At 31.9% G+C, this 12004-nt stretch overlaps 1 protein-coding gene across 2 annotated transcripts in view; it reads right to left on the bottom strand.

Annotated features, from left to right (window-relative positions):
• LOC118183209 (stromelysin-3-like) overlaps window positions 1–12004 on the bottom strand; it is a 218750-nt gene that overhangs the window by 179619 nt on the left and 27127 nt on the right. For both annotated transcript variants that reach the window (XM_035352675.2, XM_085807923.1), the window contains exon 2: window positions 8891–9017. In XM_035352675.2, the coding sequence (XP_035208566.1) occupies window positions 8891–9017 (127 nt within the window). The remainder of the gene's footprint in view (window positions 1–8890; window positions 9018–12004) is intronic.

Genomic DNA, 12004 nt, shown 5'->3' with positions numbered 1-12004 from the left:
GTAGTTCAATAAATTCAGTCCTTGTTTTTTAGCTGAATTCTGGTGACTCTTACACATCAGACAGTATCCTGGTTTTAATATGCATTCATTGAAATTTTTATGCCAATTTTAGCAATGATGACTTTTTTCCAAATTATGGTGGAATCGTAAGTGCTTTAGTATTAAACGCTACATACATTTTAAGCTTGCTCATTGCAGAAGTACGCCGTCGACCCTAAACCTTTTAGTGTTTCATTAATTTAATAGTCAGTCTTAATCCAGTAATTGATAAAATAATCATTTTCTCACAGTTTTATTTGAACTTGTTGTTGACTTCTGGAATATTCTCGGTCAAAACTGGGATGGATATTAGACATACCCTGTCCTCATGTGAGCTTTTATGCTCTGCACTCACAGCCCTCATGTGCTACGCTTTAATGAAATGAATTAGTTCACCCACCTTAACGTATTAAGCATCTTATCATAAACAGTACTTTCGTTATGGGAGGGATTACTTATTTGTTCTACTTACAAAAATAATATGACAAATATTCATTTTAAAATGTATAACAGTAAAAACAGTGAATGAAATTCTATCAGTTTATTATTATTATTAGAGACACGAGGGAATTTTTTTGCCTTCATTATGCACCGATAAGCTATGAGTGAACTAATGTTACGAATGTTAATGAATTCTTTATAATGTTAATTATGATAATAAACTTATCAAGCAGTTGTAGAAATTCAGCAAACACGCAGAGTTTACTGTGCATTGATTAAATGCCCGTGGCGTTAAAATTCACCAGATGTTATTTTGTTTTATATGCAAATGTCTAGATCCCTTTTATAAAAAAAAGGATTTATTGATGGTTCGTTGGACGCAGATCTCTGACCTGTCTTAAGCTAATTTGAAACGTTTTTGGCATTTACAATGTTTGAAAAGCTAAATTTCAGGTGGCCATTGTTTTTAGTCTTCTCGCTGTGCAGCTCTGACTTTATATGATCTCAAGAAAAGAAATCAAAGTGTATCAGGTTCGGTGATCATGAAGCCTACAGCACTTCTTAACCCAAGGTCTTAGGAACAGGAAAATTTACTCATGGTGTTTGCAGAATGGTGCAGAGAGCTATCGTAATGAAGCGTAAGTGGAGGTAGTTGCGGAGCAAAGAAAATTTATAGCATATCGGAAGTAACTGCTTGTCACTGCCACCCCGGGGAACATGAATGACCCATAGACATTTCTTTTAATCACATTAAATTCAGACATTAACTTTAGGCAAATCTTTTAGAGACTGAAATCAATGGCGTAGTTAGAGCTTTCGCTGTCATAGGCGGCCTCTGAATTTGCCGCCTCTCGGGATATATAAGCAAATAGCTTTTTTTAAAAAAAGGACATATTGGGAAACAAAACTCTTACGTTTATTAAAAAAAAAAAAAAAAAAAAGCTTAATTCTAGCGCTTTAAAATTATTATTGTTATTACTTTGTTCGCAAAATCATGGATGACAATTTAAAGATCTACTTTGATTTCACCTATTGCTGATATATAAATAGAATAGAAAAGTTTCTCAAATGCATAGACATTCGTAGTTCTAAATACTTTTTAAATGTTTTTATTTAGAAAACTCTTCTAACAGCCACCAATACTTGCAGCAGTGTTTTGATAAGCGTCTGCAGTAATATTACAGCATTTGAAACTTTGTTCTGAAGATTGTATTTTAGAACGATCTAAGAAAAATTCAAACAGCGTGCCCTTCCTCTTTCCTGTTTCATTTTACCTAGCAATAACTTAAATAAAACTCTGAATCAGAAATTTTTCCTTATTAATGTCACCGCAATTATAATTTAATTGATTTTCATAATTTACAATCAAACGTTTTACGGTATAAAAAAGCTTTAACAAACTGAAATCTCAAGGCAATTTTTTTGAATACTTCCTCTACCACCCCGACTATGAACATGATTAAACACTATAAAATAATGCTTCATGTGAAAAACGTGCCTTCCTAGGTGTACCGCCCCCTCCATCCCCCTGCAGTTATGCCATTAACTGAAATGGGATATGAGACTATTCACCAACCCATAACTTTCTGATGTGGAGGTTAATTATACCCTATGTGTGCAATTTAGCCTCAGTAGTTAGCAAAACATGTGACACGAGATATTCATTTTCGGCAGTCTAAAAATGATCAATGTGCATGCATAATCTAGATTATTTGAGAGAATATGAAGTACCTAATATGGTAGGTATCTAACTGAAAAAAAAATTCGTATCGTAGAATAGAGTAGAATTCTCCAAAAGTTTGTCTAGGAAACACCAAGTTTTCTAGTCAGTTCCTGTACAGAAGATTTAAGACATCTCGGCTCTTCCTCAGTAATTTAAATAATTTGTATCAATACTGATGGCCCATCTGAAAGGTGTTCATCCAACATTCACCTGATTCTTTGAAATGTTCTTTACCAACAACATGATATTAACTTAGTATTGTTGTTGAATCTAATTTATGTAATTTTTGCTTAATTCCACTCTAAACCTCAACACAAATTAAACCCCTCAGTTTTGCGCAAAAAACATTAATTCTTTCAGCTACCAACATGATTTACTTTGCTCATAAGAAAATAAATTTATCAACGTTTTCAATATAATAGTCCATACGTTTCAAACATCCTGTACTAACAATATTTTCAAATTGCATATCCCTTTTGTTTCCAACTTTTACCAATTTTGAAACTTTTTAGAAAATTTTATCGTATGATTATTATTATTAGTTTTTTTAATACGGTGAAAGGATAAGGACAATCGATCTAATTTAACACTTACAGCAGTGTTTTGACAAACGTTTGCAGTAATATTACAGCATTTGGAACTTTGTTCTGAAGATTGTGTTTTAGAACGATATAAAAAAATTAAAAAGGAGTGCCCTTCCTCTTTCCTGTTTCATTTTACCTAGCAATAACGAAAATAAAATTAAATGAGAAATTGTCCTATTATTTTCTATTATTAGAAATGTTTCTATTATGAAACTATTAATGAATGCATTAGTCTGTAATCGCAGAGACAGAAAATGCAATGTGAAGTATAAAATTTACCACTTTGTGAAACTACTAAACTCAAGCATATATTGTTGCATGCGTACGGGTTCGTAATAGATTGAATGCACAAGACCGATAAAAAGTTAATAAAATTTATTCTTATCACAAGAAATATAACAAAACGCTGGATTTTTCCTCAAAGATATTCGTACAATATCACGCAATATAATCAGTAGCTATATTTAAACTACTAAAACGTTAAAAAGAACACAATACACAGCGTAGAGAAAGCTAATCCGATCTCTCTGCGAATTCGCTGCAATCAACAAACAACAGTTATCTAAACAACTGAACTGAGAAGTTTCTCTCCAGCTTTTAAAATCGGCCGCACGAGACAATCCTAGCAATTTCTGGAAAGCAAAAAGCGTAAAAATTACGGTCATAGCTAACACAGCAGTCAATTACATTTATACAGTTTAAATATAAATTACGAGATATCCTATTTATTAAATGCTCGTGCTCTTGTATTTTTACGTTTTCAACGTAGCTTTCTCTTAAAACTCGTCACGCGCTGCATTGCACGGGGAAGTAAAACAATTTTAAGTACAATTATATTAAAATAGCCAACTAAATACAAAGTCCGTAGCAATATTAATGTCATTAAGCAGTTTTTTTTTAACGGAGATCGCAGCATGGTATTATTTCCTCATTTTTAGGATACGAATTTTTCCTTTATAAGGAATTGTTGAGTATTTCTGTGCGTGCTTTTTCGTGTAAAGAGTTAGCACGTCCAATTAGCAACTGGAAGTTCCATGGTTCGAATCCTGGCTAAAGCACAGTTGAGTTTTCGCGTTACCTGCATCGGGAAAGTCTAATAAACTGTAAAGTAGCGTTGGAACTAAAAATATGGCAGACGATAATTCGTAACCACTCGAATTTAATGAATTGAGTTTCGTGCCCCTAGGGATAAGATTGTAAGGAATTATCTAATCCTTACAATCTTATCCCTAGGGGCACGAAACTCAGTTTTAAGTACAATCCAATTCAGGTACAGTTTCCTAGCGTGTTCTTGCTGTGAAAGCATGTCTGGCTAGCATTTGAAAGACCCGTGGTCCGAACCTTACGAGAGCATAGTTGAATTTTCAAATTTTATTCATAAGAAAAGGTTAATACTCTTTACTTGTTAAGTAGATATTAAAGTGTAGTTAAGAAATCAGGGACTGTATACACTGAATTTTCGCATTTCATTCATCAGAAAAGTTAAGTAAACATTAAAGTGTAGTTGAGAAATCAGGGACTGTATACACTTTTATATGGATTTGCACGACGTCTCTTAAAAGCCACTGAAAACTACTATTGTCCAGGTTATGGATTTAAAGAATCCAGAATCTTGTGTTTTTTGGTCATGCGTTTGAATCACGGCTTGCTTTATTGATGTTCTTTCCATTTAAAAGTTATTAGGGTTACTAATAATTTGTTACTTATAGATAGTGCTGTTAGTTTAATTTTTTCCGCCTTTCTGTTTATTTTGAAGCAATCTGTGTAATTTGATATAATAATTTTGTTTGTAATGGTTGTTTGCTTTTCTATATGTGTATAGCAAATCACACATAATCGGCCATCTGTTTTCTTTGCTTTCTCTGTGAATTTGCTTTTCTCTGTGAATTGTATTATGAGTGAAATAATATGTCATGCTGATTCATATCAACTTAATTTTCTATAAGGTTTATATTCGAAATCTCAAAAATCTTTTAAAATATTTGAAGAGTAGTTTACAGACAGTAGCCTGATTGTATATATATGTGCAAATATATCACTAGTAATGAGGAGTTTTATTTTAGGTATTATGCTAGTAATCTCTAAACTGGTTTTCCTCATATGTAGCGTGAATCCAATTCAGGTTTTAGAAAATCTTCCATCTGGCAGATAGCACTCGTATACCTTTCAGTATTGAATTAAGCAAACAAATTATTAGTCTCCAAAATTATATGTTAGCGAGTTATTCATAAGAGGAACTGCGACTGTTGCAACTCTTGAAAAGATAGTTGGGTGACAAGCGAAACATTGCGGAGAAACAATGCAAGGCGAAAATACCTTGGGAGAAAAGAAAACAGAGAGAAAACAAAGCAATTCTATTACATCATGGTATAAAACATCGTCGCTGAAAATAAAGCGGTTATAAAAATTCACAGTTTTAAAACCTTGTCGTAGAAAATATCGCGGCAAAAAGTAAAGTGCTTAAAGTCTTCGCATGACCATAACATTGAAGACATATATTAGGCTCTAACATTTATAACTATATATTTGCATAATTGTTTGTGAGGGAAAGACGGAATGACATTTTTATTTCATATTTTTTAATTAATTAATAATCTTTTGTTAAAAGAGCAAGAAGGAAACTTAAGCATTCAAAAACTGAAAATGAGTAGAAAATTAATGATACGCATAACAGTACAGTTTTAAACTTATGCATTTAAGTATGAAAGGGAAATATATAATAATAAATTGATTAGAAAAATGAAGATGAGAAACTTCATGAGGTTACCGACATCAAAACCGTTTAATTAATTATCAAATTGTAAAATTAGTTTCTTTCACCTTGTTAATGTGATATTCTTTTACCAAAAATTAAATCTTGTACTCATCTCTCCTTTTCTAATAATTTTTTGGCTACTTTTTCACAAAAATCTATCAATACAACTTTATAAAAGAGATTAATTAAATAATGAACTTTAATAATTAACTGCATAAGTTTAAAATTCTGTTAACTGTTATGCGTAACATTAATTTTCTAGTCATTTCTTTGACGATACCATTTTGCGTAGTTCAAAATTTTCTATAATAAAATATTCTTCCCTTGCATTCTGTTCTTGTTACTTATGCAGTTCGAAATAATGTAATCTGTCTCTCAGCTCGAAATGTGTGATATTATGAGTTATACAGTCACTTTAATAAAAAATGCTAGATACTTTACAGTTTTAGGCAAGATTTTGCAAGCATTTCAGTGAGTTTTTGCAAGAGATATGAGTAACAAGGCAATACGTAGAATTTAAATATGTTTAATATCTTTCTTTTTAATAATAATGACTATAATTCTTTCAGAGTAAAGGAAAAAACCAATTAGTTTCAGAATGTGAAATTTAAGCAAATTAAACGGAGTAATCAGTTGAAGAGAAAATTTGCGAAGGTTTACTAAGTATTTGACTTTAACTAGTATGTAGATTTGTTTGAAGAGGCGGTTCTTACTTTATTATCTTTTCTGATTTAGGCACTGAATTCAGTTCTAAGAGCTTATGAAGAAGAAAAGGAGATGCTATTATCTCTCAAAATTAAACTTTTAGTTGCTTATATACTAATGCGATTTTATGAATATTTTGATTTCCTTTATTAATTATTTATTTTAAAATTTCTTAAATTCTTCAAAATTATATATGAAATTAAAAATATTTTTAAAAAAACAGTATTTCCCAATTTTTTGCTGGACAGAATTTCACAATAAAATTATAATAGAAAGATTAGAAAGTTTCACAATAAAATTGCTTAATCGGGTTGTTCATTACTGCGCACACCATAAACTGCTTTTATTAAACATTATTTTAGTATTTTATATTTCACTTAGATTTATAACCATTTATATGCACTCTTTATTAATAATCGTTTATATGCGTTCTTTATGCTAGGAAATGTAGTATTAAAAAATATCATGTGTTATAATAAATAATGTTTTGAATTAAAGGTTCTGTTCTTCACTCGAAGAAGGATATTTTCTGCATGGATTGAATTCCTGATTGTCAAAGAAATATTTTATAGTTTATAAAAAACAAAATATCCTAAGTGAAGCGTTTCGGCAAAAACTGCGAAGATTTCTTTTATATTTCTCTCCTTTTTCTTATTAAAGTCTCCAGCAGTGCTGAGCTTCAGAAAATATCTCATTTTAATCAGTTAATACGTACTTCATATGCTCACACATGAAAAGTATCACTAGCAAATAAACTCATGTCTTGCTGATTGAAGAAGATAGATGTTTACGTATTGAAATATAAATCTTCGAATTATTTTCTTTGCGCAAAGCTCAAAAGCCAGAGCCAGAGACTTCTTTTAAACTCCATCTATAGAAGTTCTTGCTTGAAATCGTTACATAGATAATAATCCTTTAGTTCAATGACACATGGACATTTGCATTTGATCTCATTTTTATTACACATTAGTGAAATGAAGTTCTGTTCAAAATATCAGCGTCAAAACGTTTTATCTTTGATTGCAGTTTTAATAAAGATTATTGAGAGAATTTTAAGGAAATCAAAGATTTTGAACGAACATGGAGATAAAACACCGCATGAAGTATAAGGAACATAGTACGTATCTCATTATTGTTATATAATATATCTCATTATTGTTATATAAGTTTATGCATGGATAATGATCTCAGATTTATTTTATGTGCTATTTCCATCATTTTTAGTTCACTTTAATAAATATATTATTGAAATTCTATGATGTAATGAAGAACTCGGACCAATTTAGTGCGTACTTAAAACTGCTAGCACTTTTTTACATTAGATGTCATTTAACCCAATTTCATTTTTTTCTCTTTTTGTAAACTGTATGTCTTCTAATCTTTTATTAATATTATGTTATCATAGTTAATTTGATCTATTTTGTTAGCAGTTTCTTAACTTACAAACTTTTAAATCAAATGTGAGCAAAACCTTTCACATTATGAAATTTATCCAAGTTTGTTTCATGAGCATGAATAACTCAGACGTATTAATCTGATCCTTAGACTGTATTGAAAACTCTTGGCTTAAAACTAAAAAAAATACTTTATATATAATACAATTAATTGTTATTGTTTTCTATTTAATTTGCCTAGTCACTCTGAGGTTAAATGAAGTAGATCAAATGTAATCTATAGCGTCGATACTGATATCTTACTGATACTAATATAGATACTGATAACTTTTCCGAAACTTAGTCGTCAATATAGTTATATGAGAAGCTACTCAGAACTAATTACTACACTCTCAAATAAAAGATACATTAGATTCTACTTAAAATAAAATGAAACGTTGTCTTTTATTGTATCAGAAAAAAGCATTAGACATTTCATAACGATTTTTACTTTCATTGTGACTGAATAGGTTGTCTTCTTGCTGATTGTATGTTTTAGTGTCGTATGTTATATAAATACTTGCTATTCCATTAGAAATCCATCAGAACATGCATATTCCTCAAAGTTGATGCTCTCGAAGTCAGTTTCTGAGAAAATGCTTACTAACTTTCGACTTAAATTGAAGTTTTTTAGAAGCCCCTGCTGTAATTATTCTATAGCATTACAACAAATATATTTCAAGAAATTTTTTTAGTAAGAATAGAGGACAAAATTTTTCTTTTTTTTTTGGGGGGGGGGAGTTGTTAATTATTTATTTACGAAAATATGCTTTGTTATAATCCTACTAAGACATTTAAAGATGTTTCCCAAGAAACCAAATCATTTTATTGGAATATCAAAATATTATTGACTTACGGAAGAGTAAAAATGATCGAAATTTCTGAAAACTATTCTTACGCAAAAAATATATACTAAGATCAACTTAATTTTGTTTAGAAGCTGCCTTAGATTAATAATGAAAGTACTTATTCAACTTGCTAAAAGCACAGTCAAATGTGTACTAGTCTTTTCTGTGCTATTAAGAAGGGAAAAGTTGTATTTAAACTTGTATTAAATAAGTAGTATAAACAATTTACATTCTTAAAAACTTTTTATATCTCTGTGTTATGACTAATGGTATGGTAATGCAGTCTGTAATCTATGGGTTTTATTTAGAAATTTGCACTATATAAATAAATACTCTATATAATTTTTTGTGCAAATACTTACCAGTCTGATTGAGACCAGCGAATCTTTGAAAATCTTTAATTGCGTTTGATATTGCATCTGGCCCTAAAATTGCTCCGACTCTATAGCCTGTAGAATCTTCAAGGTAACCAAATTTTTGTAAATATAACTGAAAATGAAAAAAATATATATGTATAATTACTTATCAGTAAATGATAAATATATTACTCTAAAAAGGTATAACTTATTTTTAACTAATGTTTTTAATACTCCTCATTACTTCGTTTAATGAGTCATGAAAAATGATAAATCACACACAGACTCCTTTTTTACACAAGGTAGCAATCTTTATCTTCATGAAGAATTTTTAAAAACGCATTTTTCTTTTTCAAAATATTTTAGAATTACGTTCCACTTATAAAGATAAAAGAATGACTGAAATGCATCTTTACAAAATATGTAGTTTCCTGTTTCGAAAAATTTAGTTTATACTTCTACATTGCGACGAAAGATAATTTTACTCTCCTAAATTTCTACGCCTTATTATTTGCTGGTTTTAAATATTGTTAAGATTAGAGGATAATCCTAAAAGCACCAATGAATTTAATCAATATTACTTTAATTCCTATCCAGCAGCTGTTTCTAATGAAAGATCAAAATTTTAAACGGTAATTAGAATATTAACTTCTAGAGACATTAGGTTAATTGTAAAAACCAGAAAGATTTTTATTTATTATTATTCCGCCTGCTTCACCTCTCAATGGGCACTACAGGTCAGTCATGTTATTCTGATCGTTGCTACATCGACCTATTTTGGCTGTTTATCTTTTCAACCTTATTATAGATAAACAGATTTAACAGTAGTTATTACTTTTGTTGGGGGTGCTCCAACTTACAATTTTTTGGGAATGTTAGTATAAAATTAGCAGAAAGGGTTAGTTAGCTTAGAGATATTTATATATATACATGAGTAGAGGCTTGCTGCCTTTACATTTCGTCAGGTGCCTAGACCTGATTATCTGCTATGATTATGTTTCTCTTAGAATAGACATACTCTATGATAGTTCTGACGCCCCGCTGTCCGTAGTAATCCTGAAGAAGGTCTTTGAGGCTATGTAATTTCTGGAGCTGAGGAAGGAAGGCTCTGATGGGAGAAATGAGTGGACAGTCGTGGATGTAATGTGAAGCGTCTGCTGAAGAAGCTGAAGCACCGCAGGCGCATTTTATGTTTTGATTGCAGAACCTGCTGAGGTATGCGGGAAATCTTCCGTGATTTATTAAAGCTTGTTGTAGATAGAAATCTGTTTTGAGCCTTTTGGTGGAAACCACGGGAAAGATGGAGTAGGTGTGTCGACCGGTGTCTGAGTCGTCCCAGCGAGCTTGCCAGATGGACATGAAGGCGCAGAAGATCTTGTGTTTGGCAGCGGCTATGGAAAGTGGTAACTTTGATTCGATGAAGGGGTGACTTGTGGCTTCTTTAGTTAAAAAGTCGGCCCTTTCGTTACCTTGTGTACCTTTATGACTTCGTACCCAGCATAGAGACACTTGCCTGGAAGAAGATAGGGTAAAAAGCACTTCTTTTAATGAAGAGATGTGGAAGGCTTGTATGCCGTTCTTGTTCAGTGCCTGCAGGACGCTCATGCTGTCCGTGTAGAAGCTGATAGATGGAAAATTGGTGTTGCCTGCCCAGAGAGCTGTCTTCTTGAAAGCGAAGGACTCAGCCTGGAAAATCGAGGCGTGGTCGCTAAGTATGAACCGTGCTGAGTGAATTTCTGTATTGTTGTAGAAAGCGACATAGGCTGCACCTACTTGCTCTGAAACTTTAGAGCCATCAGAAAAGATTTCTAAGTCCTGTCCTTTTGGTAGATGCTTAAGCCATATTACATCTTTTGTGAGAGATGGGTGGACGAGAGTATAGTGGCAATGTGGAAAGAGCCCTTAGAATGAACTAACCTATAAGTACCACACTCAATTTCTGCTTTGAGATCTAAGGGAAAAACCCCTGAGCAACCCCTTCGCCGGGAATCGAACTACTGACCTCTGAAATACCGGCTCAGTGTGCTGACCACTACACCACGAAGGTAAGCTACGAAGGCGGGAGAAGTATCTTAAAATCTAATCAATAAAAGAGATTTAATGGTAATTATAGAGATTTTAATATTATTTTTTTCAAATGTCGGAGTCTTTGCTAACGCAACCTTCGTCGGTAATAACCGGACCCGTCTGTCATTTAGCCTCTCAGACGTATAACGTTGCTCTAGGTGGTGATCGTCAAGAAAGAAGATCCTTTCCAGCCATCATTTTTCGACCATTAGTCTTGTGACTACTACGACGTTCTTGTATAGTGATAACTTTGTCAGTATGGTGTCTTGTTTAGTGATGACTTTGTCAGTATGGTGTCTTGTTTAGTGATGACTTTGTTAGTATTGATAGCAATGCCTGATCAGTGTTGTGTACCTGAGTGTCATTATAATTATGTTGAAGCTTAGAATTAAGTGAGCGTGCACGAATTTTGACGCAAAAAAGCAGTTGCGGAACCGTAAGTTTCCTCGCTTGAATTTAGTGCCCTCTAAACCAAGTATCATTCGTGAAAAGCATTTTTGCGAAGATATGATTGTGCGAGAATATCTATTTAGTGATAAAAATAAAACAATTTTAAGAATTCCGAGAAAATATTTAATATTAAAAGGCGATGCATATTAAACGGCTGTCCAATACATGCGACTGAAAAGGCACCGGCAGTGAGGAGAAGCAGAGCGGAAGAATTAACAAGAAAAGAGGAAGAAATATTCACAGTTTTCCACGAAAAACGACGAAATTAATAGGTTTGATAAATTGATTATAAATATCGATATTATTTTAGAGAAGCTGTGAAAAAAATAGAAAATTCATGGTCTGTAAAAATTCTGATGAACTGTTTGTTGAATTTTATGCTTTTGTTGAGCTCCATACATTCAAAAATGTTAAAAATAGATAAACGAATGAATGTTGAAATATTTTATAACAACAAGCCTCTTCATTTAGATACAGTAAAGCACATATTCAATAAAATGAAAAAAACCACACTGTGGAGTGAATTTCAGAATGTTTTAACTTTTGCTGAAAATTTGACAAATAATGATGATAGTCTTGAAAATAATTTTGAGATAGCTGTTA

The sequence above is a fragment of the Stegodyphus dumicola genome, chromosome X1 (assembly GCF_044657685.1).
Source record: "Stegodyphus dumicola isolate Sdum_Otavi_A_Nest chromosome X1, ASM4465768v1".
NCBI lineage: Eukaryota > Metazoa > Arthropoda > Arachnida > Araneae > Eresidae > Stegodyphus > Stegodyphus dumicola.
Note: the sequence above shows the minus strand (reverse complement) of the source record. Positions and strands in the feature narration are given on the sequence as shown.